Source organism: Grammomys surdaster, unplaced genomic scaffold, assembly GCF_004785775.1.
Source record: "Grammomys surdaster isolate TR1022 unplaced genomic scaffold, NIH_TR_1.0 99, whole genome shotgun sequence".
NCBI lineage: Eukaryota > Metazoa > Chordata > Mammalia > Rodentia > Muridae > Grammomys > Grammomys surdaster.
Window position 1 is genome coordinate 14286203 of NW_021604578.1, and position 20439 is coordinate 14306641.

The 20439-nt window shown below is 39.3% G+C and overlaps 1 protein-coding gene across 1 annotated transcript in view; it reads right to left on the reverse strand.

Moving 5' to 3' along the window:
- Window positions 1-1687: 1687 nt before the first annotated feature.
- Window positions 1688-20439, reverse strand: part of Adamts6 (ADAM metallopeptidase with thrombospondin type 1 motif 6) — a 221770-nt gene continuing 203018 nt past the window's right edge. The window contains exons 23-25 of the mRNA XM_028783635.1: window positions 17495-17671; window positions 14307-14463; window positions 1688-3718 (exon numbers count right to left, since the gene is read on the reverse strand). Of these exons, the coding sequence (XP_028639468.1) occupies window positions 3609-3718; window positions 14307-14463; window positions 17495-17671 (444 nt within the window). The 3' untranslated portion in view covers window positions 1688-3608. The remainder of the gene's footprint in view (window positions 3719-14306; window positions 14464-17494; window positions 17672-20439) is intronic.

Sequence of the window (20439 nt, forward strand, 5' to 3'; positions counted from 1 at the left end):
TAGAATAAAATCATCATGTTCAGTCATCCATGTCTTCTTAGTTAACAAGATCAAGGTATTACTCTGAAAACATTAAATAGGGCTTATATTTCTGTATGATCTTCAGTCTAAGAGGAAACGTCTGAAGATGAAAAAGTGTGCCTGCCTATCTTGTTTCTATGCACCCAGTGGAATCATCATAGAAAAATCCACCCAGTGTGAGTTCATTGTTCAGTACTCTTTCCATGGTGAAGCATCTTGTATCTTTAATAAAATGAATACTTTATAGGGGAGGAAAAGAATGGAGGATGGAAATGTCCACGGTTGAATGAAGGTGTGTGGCAGTGGCCATGGACTCCTTTCAAGCTTTTTGAATAGTGTACTGGTGGGTGGCTAGCTATTCTGCAGGGGGAGCCCAGTGGAAAATCTGAAGCCTTTGCATTTATTAGAGCTACGACACTCACTCGGATAGAAGCAATCTCCGAGGACACGATAAGATTACAGCAAACACCTCCATCATGCAGTGCCTGAGTAAATTTAGACTACGGATGGAACCCCAGAGACTCACACTTGCTGCTACAAGATCAAGGCAAGTATTTCAGGAGACAGACAATTTAATCTGCATCATTTTTACAAGCTGAAGTTTTTATTATTTACTGAATTATCTATGTTAAAAAACATCTGTGCCTGGTATGAAATTTCACTCCATCAAGTGTTATAATGACTTTCATTTTCATTACGGGCAGGAGAATGAATAAAGGACAGGTGTTAGGAAACATGGCAATAAATTAGAATATAATTTACAAAAGCAAAAATAGTAACAGTGTACCACATTAATACTGAGTATAAAATAATAAGCAACAACTAATCACAATAATACAAAGGTAATTTTGTTCTGTGTTATTAACGATACCTATAAGACATTCACTCAAATACATAAATTCCTAATGAAATGGACTATTGGGAAATCATACCTGCCTTTAGGGGTTCAATCATTTGGGTATATTTAATATTCCTTTTATGGTAGGCCTTTGTACCAGTGGCAGACACTGCTCCTAGCCATGGGTACCCCGGTACCCTAAGTAGTCAATATAGCTCACAACATTTGGAGTGCCTGCCAGGGCAGCCCAGCCTCCGCTGCTGATCCCACTGATACCACGTAGGACAGAGGCGGTTGCAGTAGCAGTGGCGTAATGTGTTATGGAAGATGCTCTTTGTTTTGTGTAACCTTCTCAGGTTTAAGTTCAGGGTCTACTTGAGAATGGTGAGTCCTGTTATATCCATACCTTCTCTCCCCATGGAAGGCTGTGCGGCCCCTGGCAGTAGCCTGTCAGCAGTGGCAGTGCACTTCCTGGAGACAGCACAGGCTGATCTCTTACCCTAGCAGAGGCAGGTGCTGCACAGTACCTGGGCGTCAGCCCTTGTGATGTTAGCTTCCCAGTGAGGTAAATATAGCCTTTTACAAGTATTGTAGGAAATCTTCTTGGAATATAAGCATGATTTAATACTAATGTTGGTACAAAAAAAAAAGTCAGATCTGGATAGCAAGCCTATGTGTAAACTGCCTCAATGATAGCCCAGTTTTCCTATATTTTACCAGGGCACATTAGCACCAAGTTAACTGTCCTTTGAAAAGGACCAAGGGAATTCAAGTCTGGGCCAGGCTCCCATGTGCTGCCTTCCTTTAATGGAATGGCTGGGATGGCACTTGGGCTGGTCTTCTCAGGGCAGTTATATAGAGGGCTTGGTCATATGCTTTGTATCACTGATAGCCTCCTCTGGAAAACTTAGTGATGATACTGGGAAAGAAGCAGGGAAAGAGATGTGGCTGGTCACACTGGAGTGTGGGCTAACATCCAAGCCAACTGTACATAGCAAGCAAGAAGCTGAGGAGGCCTTTGGTGACAGCCTTTCTAAGGTCACCACATAGGTGACACACCAAAATTTATCTTCAGAGCACAGTGGTAGATAAGTGAGACATGCTCTTAAATGGAAATATTCTCTTTGTTACCACGTAGCCATTTTGTTTGTGTTTTACATGCTGCTGAGTGTATGGAGCACACGTGAAGGACTATGGAGGTGTGCCTGACACAAAGCACATTCACCAGCAACCTACTACAAGCTACAAGTGTTCAAGTATGAAGAACTAACAGAAACAAATACCCTTAAAAAATCTAGTTGTTGAATCTTTTGATGGCAACCTGTGAAGCTTGCAGATGGGCAGACCTATGCCAGTCATTTCCACTCAGTAAGGGATGAGTTTTAGAACCTGACCTGCCCAGGAAACTGGCTTTCACATTTAATTGCCATTTAGAATAAGTATAAAAATTATGTGGTCGAGTGACTTTTAAACTTATACTTGTGATCTCTCTTCATGGAGCTTTTCTTCTTTGGTTGTTATCCTTCCCTACTTTAAAACTCACAGAAACAGCACATTTATATGCAAGCAAACTCACCTGTTCCCCCACTCAGGAGTGTCTGCACACACACACACACACACACACACACACACACACACACACACATATTCACTTGCTCTCATATAAATAAATGCCCTTCTACCATATCAAAGAAGGGACATCTGGAACCCATCGTATTGTCAGCAAATGGAAAAAGGGCCCGCCTGGCTGTTCCTCAGCCAGCTTATCTTTCGCATGGCTTCATCTCCATAGGCGTACCATGCATGCAGCAGCCCAGCAGGGCAGAAGCTGATCTGTGGCTGGTGGGGATGTAAACACTAGGAGTCTGGGTGACTCAAATAAGGCATCCCACGTGATGGCTGCAAAGGGCCTGGTGCTTCAGTCTCTGCCATACCCAAGGTCTGGCTTCTGTATGAAACTGAAATGTTTTTCTCTTAAAGTTTTAATGGAAATCTCAGCTTCACTTGCACAATGGCAAGTTGGCCACAGACTCTTAGCACTGAGTTTATAGACTTGCACAGCTGCAGCAATTGCTGCGCGGCCTCAAACCAAGTCCCTCACTGTTAACAGAGTTTATGCATGGCTCACAGCAGTGCTCAGAACAGGGTTATTCCTAAGGAGATTGAGTGGGATAAAGAAAAATAATACAAACTTTCATTACTTTTGATTTATAATTGTTTCTTAAATTACAGTTTAAAGCCCATTTTATAATTTAAATTGTGGTGCTATTGTGGTGTGATAAAGAGTAGTAAATATTTTTAAGCTATGACTTAAGAATTCTGAATCTCTTCTACTTTCAGAGTTAACCAAGTCATAATAACTACATTTTAAACAGTCTTAAATACAAATGGATTCAGTGTCATTGCTAAGTCCATAATAAAAATTATCGTAATGGTCCAAGGAGGTAAACAGGCCATTAGATTTACTCGAAAGATCACAAACGCCCCACAGTAAGCAAGTTTCCTGTGTTGTTTGGATCTCTCAGATCTGGCATTCCCTCCTGATACCGTGTCCAGCACTTTGGATCGATAAATCCCACTTCACAGAAGTTAAAATAATATTGAAATCCTGTCAGCTGGGGCTGAGCAGTGGTTACATTTTCCACAGGGTAATGCTTTTGTAAGGACATCCATCCACTTCCTCTGGGTGGCTCTCTTTGATGGACGCGTTTCCACGATGAAATGATAGGACTCTCCGGCTTTCTGCGGGTCAGTGTCCTTGGCAGGTCTTACAACACATCTGTCTGAAGTATGCCCGACTGCAGAACTTGAACTTCAGCACCAGTGGGCAATAAGCCACTTTGTTCACATCTTTGCATTCTAACAAAGGAAGGCAGAAAGTGGGGAACAATTAGAGTCACATAAACAAGCCTGGCCAACTAGCAGGGAGTCCACTGGCCGACCTACCTTCACGTGTATGTCCTTTCAACTTTTTTCGTTTTTAAATTTTGTTTTTGTTTTTAAGCACACTGTCTGGAATAGCCTACCAGAAACATTCTTTTGGTATATTTTAACACAATTTAAAAAAAATGCAAGGCTTTTCTTCCAGACTTTTATAAGTGTGCTGCATGCCCACTGTGTCTTGAAAGAATTACCATTTGTTGGGATGAGTGATCACTTTAGACATCTTGGAAACATGAGTCATTTTTCTTACAGTGCTTTTATTGCTTCTTTCTCAAGGGTTATTTTATTCAATGTGTAAGGTTATCCAGAATCAAACATGAGTTGCATTGTTTGATACCAAAGTCCACATGTCTTTAGTAACACTGCATGCAAAGGACTGCAGGACAGTGGTCTGGACTCAGCAGCTGCACTGCAAGGAGGAAAGCTTTGAGGGGCTGGCCTCCACGGGCAGCAGTCTGTGGGCTTTGGAAACGTAGAAATGTCTTTTTGTCATCTGGAAGTGAGATATGACCTTCTTTGCACCTGTGTGTATTTTCTCTCCAGCGTTAGAGTGGCCACAACTGCAGTGTGTAGTCCTTGCAACCAGAAGGTGAATGAGTGAAAGACTCTTTTCCTCACCTCCCATGGGGACTGGTGGCAACAGTGAGACTGAGTACTTTGATTGTCAGGAGCCACACTTTCCTCTTCTATCAGTACAACCCAAAGTACTACTGCAAAGGTGACTACTCTCTAGTATTATGGTTATTTTATTTGAGAATTTAAAAAATCTGACAACACAGTCATTAAAATTTCACATTCCTCCACCTGATTATACTGAAGTATCCTGAGAAAACTACTTAAGGCAATTCAGACTCATGTAGGCCCAGGTCCAATTCAATGTAACATAACTTCTGTTGTTTGTTCGCTGTGTCCCAGCTTCAGAATCTGTATAAGCATGGAGAAACATGGAGTACAAAACCAGGAGAGCACTCCCAGCTCTGCCCAGAGAGCGAGCTTCAGTCTTACGCTCTTACTTTAAAGGCTCTTTGAGCAAAGTCTTAAAACTTGAAATAGGAACTCTCAAATCTTCTAAAAAATATACACTCTGCTGTTATATTTGAGTGCTGTTAACTCTCCTACTCAAGAGTCAACACAAAAGGAAAGACTAGTTAGACATTTGATTGGAAAATTTTGTATTAGGAATCTCAATAAATTTGTTTGGGTTGAAAGATGTAAGGACGGGCATAAAAAAGGTCACATTTAAACTTGCACTGAGAAAGGACAGAATCTTCTGCGCATCTTCTTCTACAGAGTGGAGAACAGGAAGTGTCGGAGACAGAACTGCTGTTGCTGTCACTGGTAATTAGGGATCAGTGTTCCTCTTGCCTGATTTTAGGAAGGAAGCAAGAGGATACATGGTAACTTTCTCAGTGAAGATTTTCAATAACTACTGAGAAAGTATTGCCCCCAGAGACACAAATCAGCTTGAATATTAAAGACAGAGCAATATTCTTTGGGTCACAACTTAATTAGAAGAATCATGACTCCATTTTTGGAAGATATATTAGATTGGGAAAATTGAGTTGAGCAAAATGTGAGTAAATACAGACTTTTTAACCTTTTGATTTAGATGTTGTGAACAGATTTTAAAAGTGTATAATGAATAAAATGAAATATTTGTAAGTTCTTCTTTTTTGTAATCTACCTAAATATAAATAGTGGAGGATTTTCCATGAGTAGGTGCTAGAATCTGGACTTTCTTCTGCAAGTGGAGGCCATAAACTATATCTAGTCTGCAGGGGTGGGATGCAAGTGGGTATTAGCTCAGGTGTCCCTCCCCAAACTTCTTAATACCCTTGCTAAGTTAGTTCTCAACTAATTTCCTTGGAAGCAGAAAATCATCAGGTCCTAGAAGCAGGGCCAAGCTTGGAGAGGTGGGGACTGATTGCAAGTGAGCACACAGGCCAGGAGGTGTGAAGCCAGTGAGGCTGTGGGTGAGCACATGGAGCAGGAAGGTGTGAAGCCAGTGAGGCTGAGGTGAACTCTGGCTCAGCCTCTTCTACATTCACAACTCTAAAGCTCAGAAAGGAAGACGAGAAGAAGCCCTGCTCATTTGGCAAAGCATACATGAAGTGATGCATACAATGAGAAGTACAGGCCAAGGCATCCAGCTCAGTAAGCCACAGCTGGGTAGCTCTCCCTGCCTCTGACAACACCCGTCATACATCATTACTCTGAGATCTGTCAGATGAGCACAAGCTGCCAGGAAGGTCTACACATTTATGCAGACAGAGAATTAACAGAAAGCTATTAAACAGTGTAGGCAGATCATGGGGCCAGAGGCCAGCAGCGAAGAAAGACCTGGGCAAGCTCCGAGGATGGCGGAAACTCAGACAGCAGACCTTAATGAGCTACCCTGGCTATACAGAACATTGTTGCAGTGTGGAGCTCCTAAACAGGGCCATGTGGAAGATCCAGTTCCTACTCTTTGGTCTTGCCTTCTAGGAACTGATGTGACTAGAAAAACCAGTTCATTACACATTTGGATTGATGAAAGCATATTCACCAAAGCTCAGCCACAACTAGTCTTTTATTTGTTCAGTCTTTTAACTCCACAAGAGCTTAATTTAGTAACAGCATTAAACAGTGTAATTTATCAAGCACTTCCTTTATGTCAGGCATAACCTTAGGCAGTTTTCTACTTTTATATTTAATCCTTTTAAGTATGTGAAATGTCAGCTTTCCATAGACAGCAAAGCCTAAGCTTAGGAAGGTTTTGGAGCCCATGCTGGGCCATACAGCTAGTCACTGTGAAGACTGAGGTCAAACCTCAGGTTTGTCTGACTGCAAAGCCACTCTTGTTTTGGCAGCATTCTTGGCATTGAAATGAATATGTAGATCTCTATTCGAGCTGACACAGTGGTAGGCCAGGCTGTGGGGTATCATGGCCAGGTCTTATAACTTTTGAGAGTTTTATCTACTTTCTTAGAGAAGGGAAGAGATGTTTGGGAGAAAAGAAAGATGTTTCTAGGTCCCAGGCATTCAGGGTAGACTGAATTATTCCTCCTAACTTTTTCATATCACAGTTACATTAGTAAGTATTTGATGATTGATATAAAAAAATTTTAAAGCCCCGTTATTATAGAAAGATGAATAAAATCTCCAAAACATCTAAACCAGGATTAAAGATACTGGTGATTTCCAGCTCAGCCCTGACATTCTAATTTAGCAAGAGAGGGCTGCCTGTCCTGACACACTGCTGATCTATTTGAGCAGTCTTAATTATAAAACTTAGCTCCTTACTAGTCTGCCTCATTCTCAAAAATATGTCACAATTATGAAATAGTTTGTCTTCTAATCTTGAGCTAACATACGGCTAACTTATAGTCTAAAACAGTTTTCACTGTGTATTCACTGTACAGCCTGTGCTACAGAAGATCATCTTCATAGAACTATATCCTGTACATTAACACACCCTGTATCTCCCCTCCTTGTGCTACTCTCTTCTGTTAGTGTCCCCTTTACTTTCCTAGAAAGTTTTGCACGTATTTTCATTTCATGTAATATAAATGATTTTATGTATCTATTTAAAATGTATAACCCACAAGTGAGAGAAAACATGATATTAGTCTTTCTGAGACTAGCTTAATTTACTCACTGTGGTTATCTCCAGTTGCATCCTTTTTCCTGCACATGACATAAGTTGTTCTTCTTTATATTTTTTTTAAAAATATATTTTTTAAATCTATTCCTCTGCTGTTGGAGACCTAGGTTGGGTCCATACTTAGCTAGTGTAAGTTTCTGCATTAAACGTAGATGTACAAGTCTTGCTGTGATATGTTGACTAGGAATCCTTTGGTTAAATACCCATGAGTGGCATAGCTGAAAATGTAAACTAATCCAGCTATTATGGAAGTAAGTTTGGAGGTTTCTTTTAAAAACAAACAAACAAACAAACAAACAAACAAACAACCCTTCCATATGGCCTGACTATATCACAGTAAGGCAGACTTTTGTGGGAAGAAAAATCACCTTTTTCCACTGAAGTAAAAAAAAAAAATCACAACAGAAATATGTCTTAGTTTCTGAATGATCTTCAATGCTCTAGTCAAAGTACTAAAATAGATTCTTCAGGTTTAGTGGAGGGCATAAGTTATGTATTTGGAATGCTTAAAGATTTGGTCTTTCTATCATATTTTCTCCATTACAGGCAGATGTGCTAGCACTGGGCCAGTCTTCTGTTGCCTTTTAGCAGTAGAATCTGAGTCAGAAGGTTATAGAGTTTAAGATGAGGGCATCTGATTTTGTCTTCTATATCATCATGTACTGGCTAAGTGTGCTCTTGGGAGGAAAACATTCTTTCTGTTGGTTTTGTACTCTGGAGTGAGAGGTTCTTGCCAGGTAGATATTAGGAAACATTTCGTCTCACCTCTCTTTATACCCTACTCTACTCCTGAAGATAAACTGTCATATAGTATCACAGGAAGAATAACTCAGGCAGTGCTCACAAACTCTTTTCATATAAACTAGACACACTAGAATTGTAAGTAACTTGCCACACATTCTGGAAATAGACTTTGGTAGCTTTAAGTAACAAAATTAGATTAAGTTACTTCGTAAGAAATATATAAACATACTTTTTGTTGATGTGCTAGTGAGTTTCTCTCAGGTGTTTTACATTAATCCTTCTTTTTTTATTGGATATTTTATTTATTTACATTTCAGATGTCATCCCGTTCCCCATTTCCCCTCCCTAGAAAACCCCTATCCCATCCCCCCTCCTCTATTTTGCTTTTATACCATTTTAATTACATGCAAGTATTAACATCAGTTCTAGGTTGAGGGACTAGCAGTACAATAGATGCAAATAATCAAAGAACAAGCAAGACAATAAACACAGATAGTCAAAGAACAAGCAAGGCAATAAACAAAGTTCCGTGAACACTCCTGTGATCACTGTTTCTAAGGTTTTATCAGGATGATCAAAATATCTGAGCCTACTTCTCTGTCCTAGCCCATGAAGCCTACTTCCTTGATCTAGCCTAAAATTTAGATTCTTGCCTGAAATTACTTCTTTGTTCTAGCCTAATATTTAGATTCCTGCCTGAAATTACTTCTTTCTTCTAGCCTAAGATTTAGATTCTTGTCTAAAATTACTTCTTTGTTCTATCCTAATGTCAGATTCCTGCCTGAAGCCCACTTCCTTGTCCTTGACTAATGTCATATTCCTGCCAAGCAGCCCATTTCCTTGTCCTTTGCCCATGTCAGATTCTTTCCAAGCACCCCCAAAAGCTCTCTGCCTCTCCCCCCTTTTTATTTCATAAACAAGATTGAGTGTGTCTTAGGTCGTTCTGCCAAGAATGCCTTCCTTACCTGTCATGGAATATGCATTATCAAAAGCAATGCTCTTATGTCTTAGGATAGCTCTGTGCAGAATCTTACCAGTCCTTGGTTTGCCAGTCTGTTGATTTAATAACTCTGTCTGAGGGTCCAATTTCATTTTCAAGCCTATATTAATCTTTTAAAACTTTGACCTAGAAGATATGCTTTCAAATTTAAACAGAAGCTATGGATTTAGGATGCACTTGGATTCAGAATCATTACAACTTAAAAGCTTGATTTGGTCCATACAATACAAGATCAGCTCCTCAAATGGTAATGCTCCAGCACTAATTGCATCAAACATTATAGGTCTTGCCTACTTGCATCATAGAATGAGTTAGAATACACAGGGAAAGAGGTTTCCATGAACAAGTTGGAACATTTAGCATGCAGACAATGCAGGCAGAAGGAATACAAATAGACTGTATTCCCTCTGCACCTGTAAGCTCCTTGTAAGATTCAGAAGAGTATAGTAAATGGAGCTATAAATTGAGCACCTAAGGTTTATCTATTGGATTAAAAAACTATGATCAGCTTCTGATAACTTGTCCATGGAAATGAGAGCCCACCAAGAAATGAGAGAGCTAAGAGATGTGGGCATGCAGTTCTGGAGCTAGTGTCAGGGTACTTTTCAAATAAACTATACTAGAGCCCTTGACACTTGATGCATTTGGGCAGTAAGTGATGAATTAACAAGCCCTGAAGCAAGGTAATATCAACCACCACTCTGGTTTCAGGTTTCAGATTGCTGTCTGTTTTGTTTACCTTCGTCTTCTCTGTCCCCCTCAGTCTTATTACCTAAATGCTGCCCACATTCAAGATGGTATAATCCCAACTCAAATGACAGGAATAGTCACAGAATGCCAAATGGATTAGAAACTCCTTGAAGCGATGAAGGAAAACAGAAATCCTGGGCTTCCTCATCTCCTTTAAATTGAAGTCTTCAAATGACCTTTCTTGTTCTTTTTACTGATTTTCATACATCATGTTCCATATAAAGGACTAAATTATGTAACTATTTGCTTCATAAATTGTGTTAGGAGATTTGTGGAGCTGGTTAATCTTTCTCAGAGAAGTATGTCTGAGGGAAACTGAGACCCAGCAAAGCCACCATGTGACATCTCAAGCTGATAGACCAATGTTTACTACCCACAGCTTTCTGGGTTAAATACTTGCTCATGGCACACCATGAATCACTCTCTGCCAGGAACAAATACTAGATGACAGAGTGCCTTGTGCTACTAAGAAGCTAAAGAGATTCTCCATATAAATTTGAGGAAACTTGAAACTGTTTGAACAATGAGTAAAATGGCATTTGAAGATAGAATTTCAGGTGAGATTGAATGGGCTAGATCCAACTGCCATATGCACTTGAAAAACGTGTATTTTAAATGTAGTGGTACCCAGTCTGTGTATAATTCATTCTTGGCAGTGATTTGGTGTTACTGTCACAGTAGCAGCCTGTCAGGCCTGTCAGGGGCCTGGCTATGAAGTTTTAACCTTTCACTGAAGGCTTTCAGAAAGGAAAGAACAAAAGCAGATGTTGGACACAGCAAACTGCACCACTCTTTCCCGTCTCCTATCTCTTTTCACCATTTTAATGTCTCACTGCTCTGCTTCTGGTTTTCTCTTATTGTCTCTGACTGGTTTAAACTTCCATCCATTTTCAAAATTTCTGTGTGTTTATTTTTATCTTACTCCAATTCCACTATGGCTGTACATACTTGTCTGAGCCAGGGACAGCCCACATCCCAGCGTCTTCTTGGTAAACTGTTGGCAAACCAGTGCCCAGACCCTGCTCACTGTGCAGTGAATGCTCTGTTCATTCATTAGACGCCCTTGCACTTGAAGAGCTTCTTTATATCTCTGCTGAAATACTGCTCACCATGGCAGTCTGCATGTCACCGTCCCTACTAAATTATGCTTCCTTTGTCGACAGAACTTTGTGGTATTCACTAGTCTTGATGTCTGGCAAAGTAAATGGATTAATGGCAGAATGAATGGAGTTATGTTCTCTAAAAAACACTGTCTATAGTTCTGTACTGTCTGCTGAGCTCACCAGGCTCCGGTGAATAGTTCCAAACCCACGGTTACACATATGGCCTTGATTAATCTCAGTGGGCCACAAAACAAAACAAATAGACATGAATGTGAGAGAGATTTGTGGGGGAGGGGAGCAAGCAGAGATGTGGGGAGGTGGAAATGAGAGAAGACAGTGTGCAAGGTGTATATATGTAAAATTGTAAACAAAACAAGCAAATAAAAAATCCATAACTCATTGAAGGATGAATTCTATCTAAAATAAGGCAAGTTTACTAAAATGTTAATGCAATAGATGGTGGGTATTCACTGAAGAAGTCTTTCAACTTTGTTGTGTATGTGAAACTTTATTATTTTTATAATAAAATATTGAGAAGGTGAATGACCATTACCTAAGTCTCAGTAGTTAAAACAATTCTCAAGGTTTTAACTACAGACCATTTTATCCTCAGCACTCTGAAGGCAGGGCTGCATTTTAGATCCTGAGAGAGCTCCCCTAACCTACTCTGTAGTGGCAGAAGTAAACTGCCTTCCATCAGTTTCTTCCTGGGAATCAAGGAACCCTGACTCTCCAGATAGCTTAGTTCCTTCAACTCTGCATTATTAACTAGAAACTGGCCCTTCAGATTTTTCTTAAGAAGTTCATCTTATTTCTCCCATCTGAGCCCCCAAACCAAGTCATTATGTTTGTGATGGTCTTCCAGATTTTTCCTAAGAAGTCCATCTTACTTCTTCAATTTGATTCCCAAAACTAAGTCATTATGTTTGTATAAAAATTCTCTCTTGCCATCTGCATATCCATCTTCTCTGTTGGTGACAACTTATGATTTGGGTCAAATACTGCTTTCTGAGTACACCTTGGACTTTCCTAGCAATATATTACAGCTGGCTCATAGACCACTTACCCTGTGCAGGATGCTTGATCCAAAAGGCTACAGTCATTGATGTTCATTTGGATCTCCTTTAGAACTTACATAAACTACTTCATACCGCACATCTACCTTTCTTTTTAAATTAAAGAAAAGCTGGAAGACTAGTTTAGAAGTTCTAGTTTGGAAGACTGAGGCAGAAAGATCATTAATACCAGGCCAGCATGGGTTATATAGAAAAACGCTTTCTCAGTAAAAATGAATAGCATGTAAATACAGAGAAAATTAACATGCTTCAAAGCTCTGCTAAATCTGGGTTCAAATCCTGCCTTGTGTGTCTACTACTTCCTAGACTTGTAATCTGGGTTAATGGCACAGGCTCAGTTTTTTGCTTTTGTTTTCGTCAGCAATAATATGTCACAGAAGATTATTATAAAGATTGCATGACATTATACAGATGGATAATACATAAAGATCACACACACACACACACACACACACACACACACACACCCCAAATAGAATTAAAGCATTAACTATACAGAGTAGTTTAATGGATTAGTTACATTTTCTTTCCCATTGAACCTTGCATCTTCAAATTCTGAAGTAAAAGAAAGACCTCCTAAACCTAAAAGATAGGTTGCTAATAACTTACAATGAGTGAAAGTTGTTTGCTATAGTCTCATAGAAGAGAGATGTTTTCATTGAGATCACTTAAAAGACATCTATTTTCAAAAACAAAACAAAACAAAAAGCTTCTTTTTGCTATACAGTTTGAATTATTTTCATCCCATGGAAAGCTACATTTCTAGAATACACCTTAATAAAGGAACACCAACAAAGGTAGATGGCATTAGAGTTACAGGTTTGCAAATTAAGATTAAAATTTTAAATTAATGTGGGATATGGCTATGCCATTCTTAAAATGAAACATGCATTACAACAAATGCACTGTATGGAGTCTTAGATAACAAACAGACCTTACCAAAAATCGCAAGATCTCTGTACATACCACATAAGATGATCGTGTTTCTCTAAATAAAATCCTAAAGAAACTTTAAAAAACATGAACACATTTTTAAGAACATTCTTCAAATTGGATAGAACAAGCTAAAAGGAACAGACATCTTCTGAAGAGGCTTCTAAACATTTCATTTTCATTGGAAAATTATCAACTTTATAATTTGTTGTTCATTTTTGTTTGTTTTAAGAGCAGAGCCATATAGCTAGGTCTCTTTATATAATTCAATTCCATGGCTTCAGGTGCTATTGGTGAGCTGTGCATATATTCTATATAAGCAGAAAGCCTGAAATTCCTGACTATGCTATAATAATTTAATATTCTAGATAACTTCTGAAATCTCACACATAGTACCATTCAAGATATTTTTGAATGATGGTTACATAGATAAAGTACTTTTACTTAAATGAAAGATAAAATACAGGATTTTGGCTAGCATCTGCTATTAATAAATGAATTTTTCAGTGTGTTAGAAAAAGAAAGAGATTTCAAAGTATAAAGAGCCTTGTCTTTCTTAGCCTTCATAGAGTTAAGTTTTTCACTTTTCTACAATGAGAAACTGGTATTTAAAACACAGACCTTTAACATATGCTTTCTTTATATGTATCACAAGAACTCTGTTCTTCCTTCCTTCCTTCCTTCCTTCCTTCCTTCCTTCCTTCCTTCCTTCCTTCCTTCCTTCCTTCTCTCTCTCTCTCTCTCTCTCTCTCTCTCTCTCTCTCTCTCTCTCTCTCTCTCTTTCTTTTGTTTTCTGGTGTTTTGAGACAGGGTCTCTCTACAGAGTGCTGGTTGTCTTAGAACTCACTGTTTAGATGAGGGTGGCCTCACAGAGATCTGCTTTTCTCTGCCTCCTGAGTGCTGGGATTAAAGCCATGTGCCACCATGTCTCGCTTACAAGAATAGACTTAGTATAGAAAGCATTTCCAGAGTTCTGGCAAAGGTTAACCAGAGCACTAAGTTAGATACGACCTTAGAGACAGCCATTCTGATGTGTCATTTTAAAGACAAGTACATTTCTTTCCAGGTGGTGAGTGACTTAATGTTAACTATATAATGAAACAAAAAGGACAAAACAGGTTTCCTGGTTACAGGCAGATCACACAACTCTCACAAACTCTTGGAATACACTATAGTCACCGTGAGTCAGGGAACTCTTCCCATGTCAGGAGCAGTAGAGGTGAGACACAGAGTCAGGCTCTTATGGTATACTCACCTTCAGTACTGGAGAGAGGCGTGCTATCACATTTGCTGTCACATTGCTGCATGGATGGAGGTCGAACAGTTTCTGGACAGTCAACAGATGCCTGTCCAGTATAGGAGAGGCACTGGACAGTTCGCATTTGCTGTCCAAGGCCACACTGAGCCGAGCACTGAATTCAAAGATGTTGAAAGAAAATACTGAATTTCAGTGTTTATCAGATAGAAAGATATTATTTTAATTATTATACACATTAACTTGTTATTTATTTTTTTATTAATCAAATCTCACTTCCTCGTTACCCCCTCCACCAACTCCCCATCCCACATCCTCCTTCCTCCTCCCCTTTGCCTGTATGAGGGTGCTCCCCCACCCATCCACACTCTCCCACCCCACTGCTCCAGCATCCCCCTACACTGGGGGATCAAACATCCCTGGGATCAAGGCCCTTCCTCCCATTGTCATCAGACAAGGCCATCCTCTGCTATATAATGTATCTGGAGCCACGGATCCCTCCAGGTAGACTCCTTGGTTGGTGGTCTAGTCTCTGGGAGCACTGGGTGGTCAGGCCAGCCTATGTTGTTCTTCCAATGGGCTTTTCAAGACCTTATGCAACAGTTATTGAGAGGCATATGACTTGTTGATTTTACTCTGGAATTGCTTTCAAAACTCAAGAGTTGTATTGTTGTTCTAGAAAACTGAAGCCATATAGTACTCAGAAGACAAGGGATGGAAATTTCTTGGGCTGCTATAATTATTCCAAACAAGTTTGGCAGAATTAAGAAGACGGTAAGGAAGAAATCCCATAGAAGTGAAGCAGGGATGCATGGGGAGGTCCAGTGAGCAAAGCTCTTACCCCACAAGCCTGGTGACCTAAGTTCTATCTTTGGAATCCACATAAAGGTAGACAGAGAGAACTGACTCCAGAGAGTTGTTCTAGGACTTGTACATGCTCACTGAGACATATGTGTGTGCATATACACATCACACATACATACCATGCATGCTAATATGAATACAAATTTAAAAAACAGCTTGTGTAATACCTTGAATTTTCTAAGAAATTATCGGCCACATATAACTTAGAAATAGTCTGTGTTAGCCAGTTAGCATACTTTCCTCTTTTCAGCTACATGAAGCTAATTAAGTACCTGATTTAAAATACAATTCATAACACATGTCTACATAGAACCTTCAATAGTGTAATATCAATTATGTACCATTAAATTCTCAGTGAAGCATTTTGTTAATAATGCAATGCTAGCAATGGAATGCCTAATCTTATCAAGCATATTCCATTTGAGAATTTGTGAGTTAAACTAAGTGATTCTGTAGCGATGCAAAACTTTAATTATTTTGTGATCACACTTCTTCCTATAGGTCTAGACATAGAGCAAAGTGTCCCCATATACTGTATGGATACTGAACATCTTCCAGGCAAAACACAAAAGGAATATAGGTACTGCTGTGTTCCATGAGAACTGGCCTGGCTACCTAAAAATCCACTTCTTTCTTTGTGTGTATGTGTGTGTTATATGTATGTTGTGCAGTGTATGTGTATATGTACACATATGTATGTGCATGCCAGAAGTTGATGCTGAAAACCTTCTTCAGTAGCTCTCTACCTTATTTTATGATACAATATCTTTCATTGAACCTGGAACTCTCTGAGTCAGCTACATGGCTTGTCAGCAGGTAACAAGAATCATCCTGTCTCCATTGTTTTCAGTGTTGAGGTTACAGACACATACTACTACATCTGGCTTTTTTACATGGGTGCTGGGGATTAGAACTTAGGCTCTCATGCTTACACATTTTTCTTTTTTAAAGTCTTTTATTTATTTATTTTATATAGATGATGGATACACTGTAGCTGTCTTCAGACCCACCAGAAGAGGGCATCAGATCCCATTATAGATAGTTGTGAGCCACCATGTGGTTGCTGGGAATTGAACTCAGGACCTCTGGAAGAGCAGTCAGTGCTCTTAACTGCTGAGCCATCTCTCCAGCCCTGTGTACTACTTTTTTTAATGTAGCTTAAGAGATTTCTTCTTTGATATTTAGAAGAAGAGTGCTTAATTTCACTACTACATAAAATATACCAATTTGGTTTGCCTTTAAATAATTTTTCACTTGATAGAATTGTATTTCATTTATCATGACTACTCTGACATTTTGAAATATGTATATATGTACATATATATATTTAATTTTGTTTGATAAAATTTTGTTGATTAATATAGGCATTATAGTTATTTTGCTACATTTTTATAGAATTGAAGATGGCTGATAGCAAAATAGCATAAATTAACAACACATATAAGGAGTGAAGGAATGAAGGAAAGAATGAAAATAGGATCTGGGCCAGCAAAAAGCCTCAGTAGGTAACGAGGGTAGCTGCCCATACTGATGACCTGCATTTGATCCCCAGCAACCCTATCACTGACAACAAATAAGTGATTATTTTTTATTACTTAAAAAAGAAAAATACAAATTGGAGCATAAAATAGTTTGATATAAAATATTTAAGACACATGTCGGAAGTCCTATTTATTGTTTCTAATGCACATTATGCATCAGAGAAAAGTAATTTGAAGTATAAGTATTATTAATTTTTTATCATATCAGTCCTATGGGTATTTTAATTAATGCCCCAAAAGCTTCACTGTGAGGTTAGGAGGGGCATTATATACTTTATGAGTCGAAAAGCTAAGACATTAGTATTAACTGATTTATTACTAAATTAGTTAAGAACTAGGGTTCCAGTGCTGTGGCTTATTTACAGTTCTGTTTATTGAGTTGATTTGACATTAAACTTGAAATGGTAGGATCCAAAGAACAGATGAACATGGGATTTATGGGGTTTGGCTGGTAGTGCATGCCTATTATCCCTGTTAGTAACAGTTTGAGACAGGAGGATTGTGAGTTTGAAGCTAGTATGACCTACACAAAGTTTTGGCCCTGTCTCCAAACCCCCAAATAATAACAAGAACAATAATAATGCCAGGCATAGAGTGTAATGATTAACGGTGGGGAGAAGCGTGGCTGGGTGGGGATGTGTCCACGGCTGTGTAGTCTCACAGGTAGATCTCATACTTAGGAATTCTATGAGTTAATTCTCACTCCTCTCTTAAGCCTTCCCAATGATCGAATCAAAAAGCTCAGGTTTGTATCTCAAAGAAACCCACATCTGGCTGCCTTACCTGGCCCCAGTCTCCTGTCACCCAGCGGGGAGGAGGGCAGCGGCCCAGACTGCAGCGGATGCGAGCAGGAGGCTTGCTCTCCTCTGGACATAGTGCAGCTGGGAATGTTTTAGAAAGGTCACTGCTCTTGCACAGAACAATCCGATGCTTGAATCCTGAACCACATTTTGGAGTACACTGGAAAGAAAAACAAATATTAACTAACAACAACTTAAATACAGGAAAGTGTGAGGAAACTCCTGAAGTAAGCATGCATATGTATAAAATACACACTATAAGAGAGCGTTCTCAGTAATAAAGCTCCTTCAACAGTCAGTGTATGGGGAAGTACTTTTATCTTTTCCCTAAGGTCTTTAAGAGCTAAAATCAATGTTTGCTTTTCTTGGCTAACATTTTCTTCTTTTATTAGGGATAGGCTTATTCTTCTATTCTTTCCTATTCTTGGCTTCCTCAGCTATGATAAGATTCTGCTAAGTTCTGGAATGTGGAAGCTTACTGGGTGTAGTCTTTGAAAGGGAACCTTTATATTATTAGTGGACCACAAGAACGTGTCTTTGTGGAGCAAGTTGGCAGTGGAGTAGATCAATTATTTTCACAGTGTCAAGAATATATGCCTGCAGGAAAAGGTTAATGCACAAATACCTCTGGTCTTCCCCACATCCATAAGTCACAAACACTAAGAATTGGGTGTCTGCTCTTCATACGGAGAAAACAACACATCTTCCTATGTCACAAATCCTTTCCTTTACATGTCTTAATGCAATGGCTGACTGAAGTTCTACAGTTTTCTTCAGTCTTTTTCCAAATCTCTTTTCCTCTCAGTCAATGAGGGCCTTATACACATGTGCAAGCTATTATTTGAATCTTTTATTCAAACATATTTCCTGATTTTCTATAACAGTGGTTCTCAATCTGTGGGTTGCAACCCCTTTGGCAAACTTCTAGCGCTAAACAAGTTCACAATTCTTAACAGTAGCAAAATTACAGTTATGAAGCATCAACAAAGATAACTGATGGTTGGAAGTCACCACAGCATGAGTAACTGTATTGAAGGATCACAGTGCTAAGAAGGTTGAGAACTACTGGTCCAGAGGAGTTACAGAACTTGACAGGTGGTGAATGAAAGAAAATGAGAAGCCTCCGTACTCAAAACGCCTATATTCTTATTTAGGAGACAGGCATGGGAACACAGGCTAATGGCACATATTATGAGAGTGGGCATAGAAATTAAATTCTTGGGTGCTTTATCATCATTGGCTTTTGACTGGTTTTATTAGGCATAGTCGTTGAGCTTGGCATATAGGCATAGAAAGGGAGAAAAGTATTGAGGGTTTTTCTTTTTTCCCGGATTAAAAAAATCAAGGATTCTATACAGTCTCTTTATCATAATGAATCCAGTAATGGAATATATTTCCTCCAACTTAGAGAAAGATTCATCAAGATATATATTTTAAGGACAACACATAATTCTTCTTAGATCCCCTCAGTGGAGGTAAATGTAGGAGTTAAAATCAAGAGACAAAACTCTTGATGTATTACTCATTTTCACGGCCAAATCAACACCCATACAATCCTCACTACTGCTGCACTCGTCCGTACCAACCACCGGCTGTCATTCATCCCACTCTTTCCAGTTATGATGTCTCCATTTCCATCACCATGAATTACATTTCAAGCAAATATCATTTTCCACATGATATTTTACTACTACTCCCTAATAGTTCAAGTTTTCTGATTTTACCTTACAACAAGACATTTCATGAACTTTAGAGGAAAAGAATCTCATGAGGTCCTAGAGGATAAAAGGGAACTACGGTACATTTCTGCACATTCTTAATCCACTTGATCTTAAAAAAAAAAAAAAGCTGAGAAGTGTTCACACATTCTTGCTCAATGAGTACACTGCGTCTGAGCCCTACAGAGCTAGCCACAAACACGCCATGTGCATAGCCAGACCGTCAACTCTGCTCTTTACATACTATATTACTTAGGTGTGATAGTAAAATTAAATTAAAAAATATCTCCTAAGAAAATCCTAAAGGCAGGGGCTACCACTTAGAATAGGTTCATTCAGAGTAAACCACCCAGTAGATCCTTCTAATCAGACAATCAGAGGAGGGAGCAGAAAGAGCAGGAGAGTTTTCAAGGGTGTGTACAAGGAAAATAGGCTGCAGTTATCAAAAGATTAGATTAAAAAGATATCTAACCTGGCTGGTTCTTCTCCGGAGCCACCTTCTCCCACAGTGAGGGATGCTCTGTTTTTCTAAGGCAGAGGGTGCTGGCTTTTGGAGCTGTTTATCTTTCCTTACATTAACCCATTTAGGGAAGAGCTAGGCTTCCTAGTAAAGTAAGGAAAGGGAAATTCACCTTTGCAAAATAAACAGAAATGGCAGACAACAGCCATTTCCTCCCTCTTGACCAAAACATGCCAATAAAGATGGTGTTCAACTAGACAGTAATGTCAGCACTCCCTAAATGAAGCTCTGCACCTGATAGTTTTCCTAGGTCATCTGGGGAGAAACAATGGCAGCCACACAATGGCAGAGTCCCAGCATGTGCACTCCGCTTCCCAGCACCTCTTCCCTCCAAGCTTTTGATTCAGCTATCTTAAGTGTGACTGCATGTCCTCAGCAGGCACATGCACTGCAGGCAGCCTCCATGGGTGCCACTGGGCTTCTTAAGCCACCCAAGAGCATCACCTCAGAGACCCACAAAGTAGAATAAAAATTACAAAAGAAGTGTAAATGTAATTTGTGTGAGTTAAACTCAGAAGGACACCTTATATTTACTGAAAGGCTTCCATCTTAACAACATTTAAAGATCTCCTTTTTAAAGGTGATTGTGTTTGGTTATTTCACTTGAGATCAAAAGTGCAATAGCAGCGTGAAATGAGTCAGGTTCACTGCTTGGTGGGTGTTTCTTCTTGGTTTTGGTTTTAAGGATGA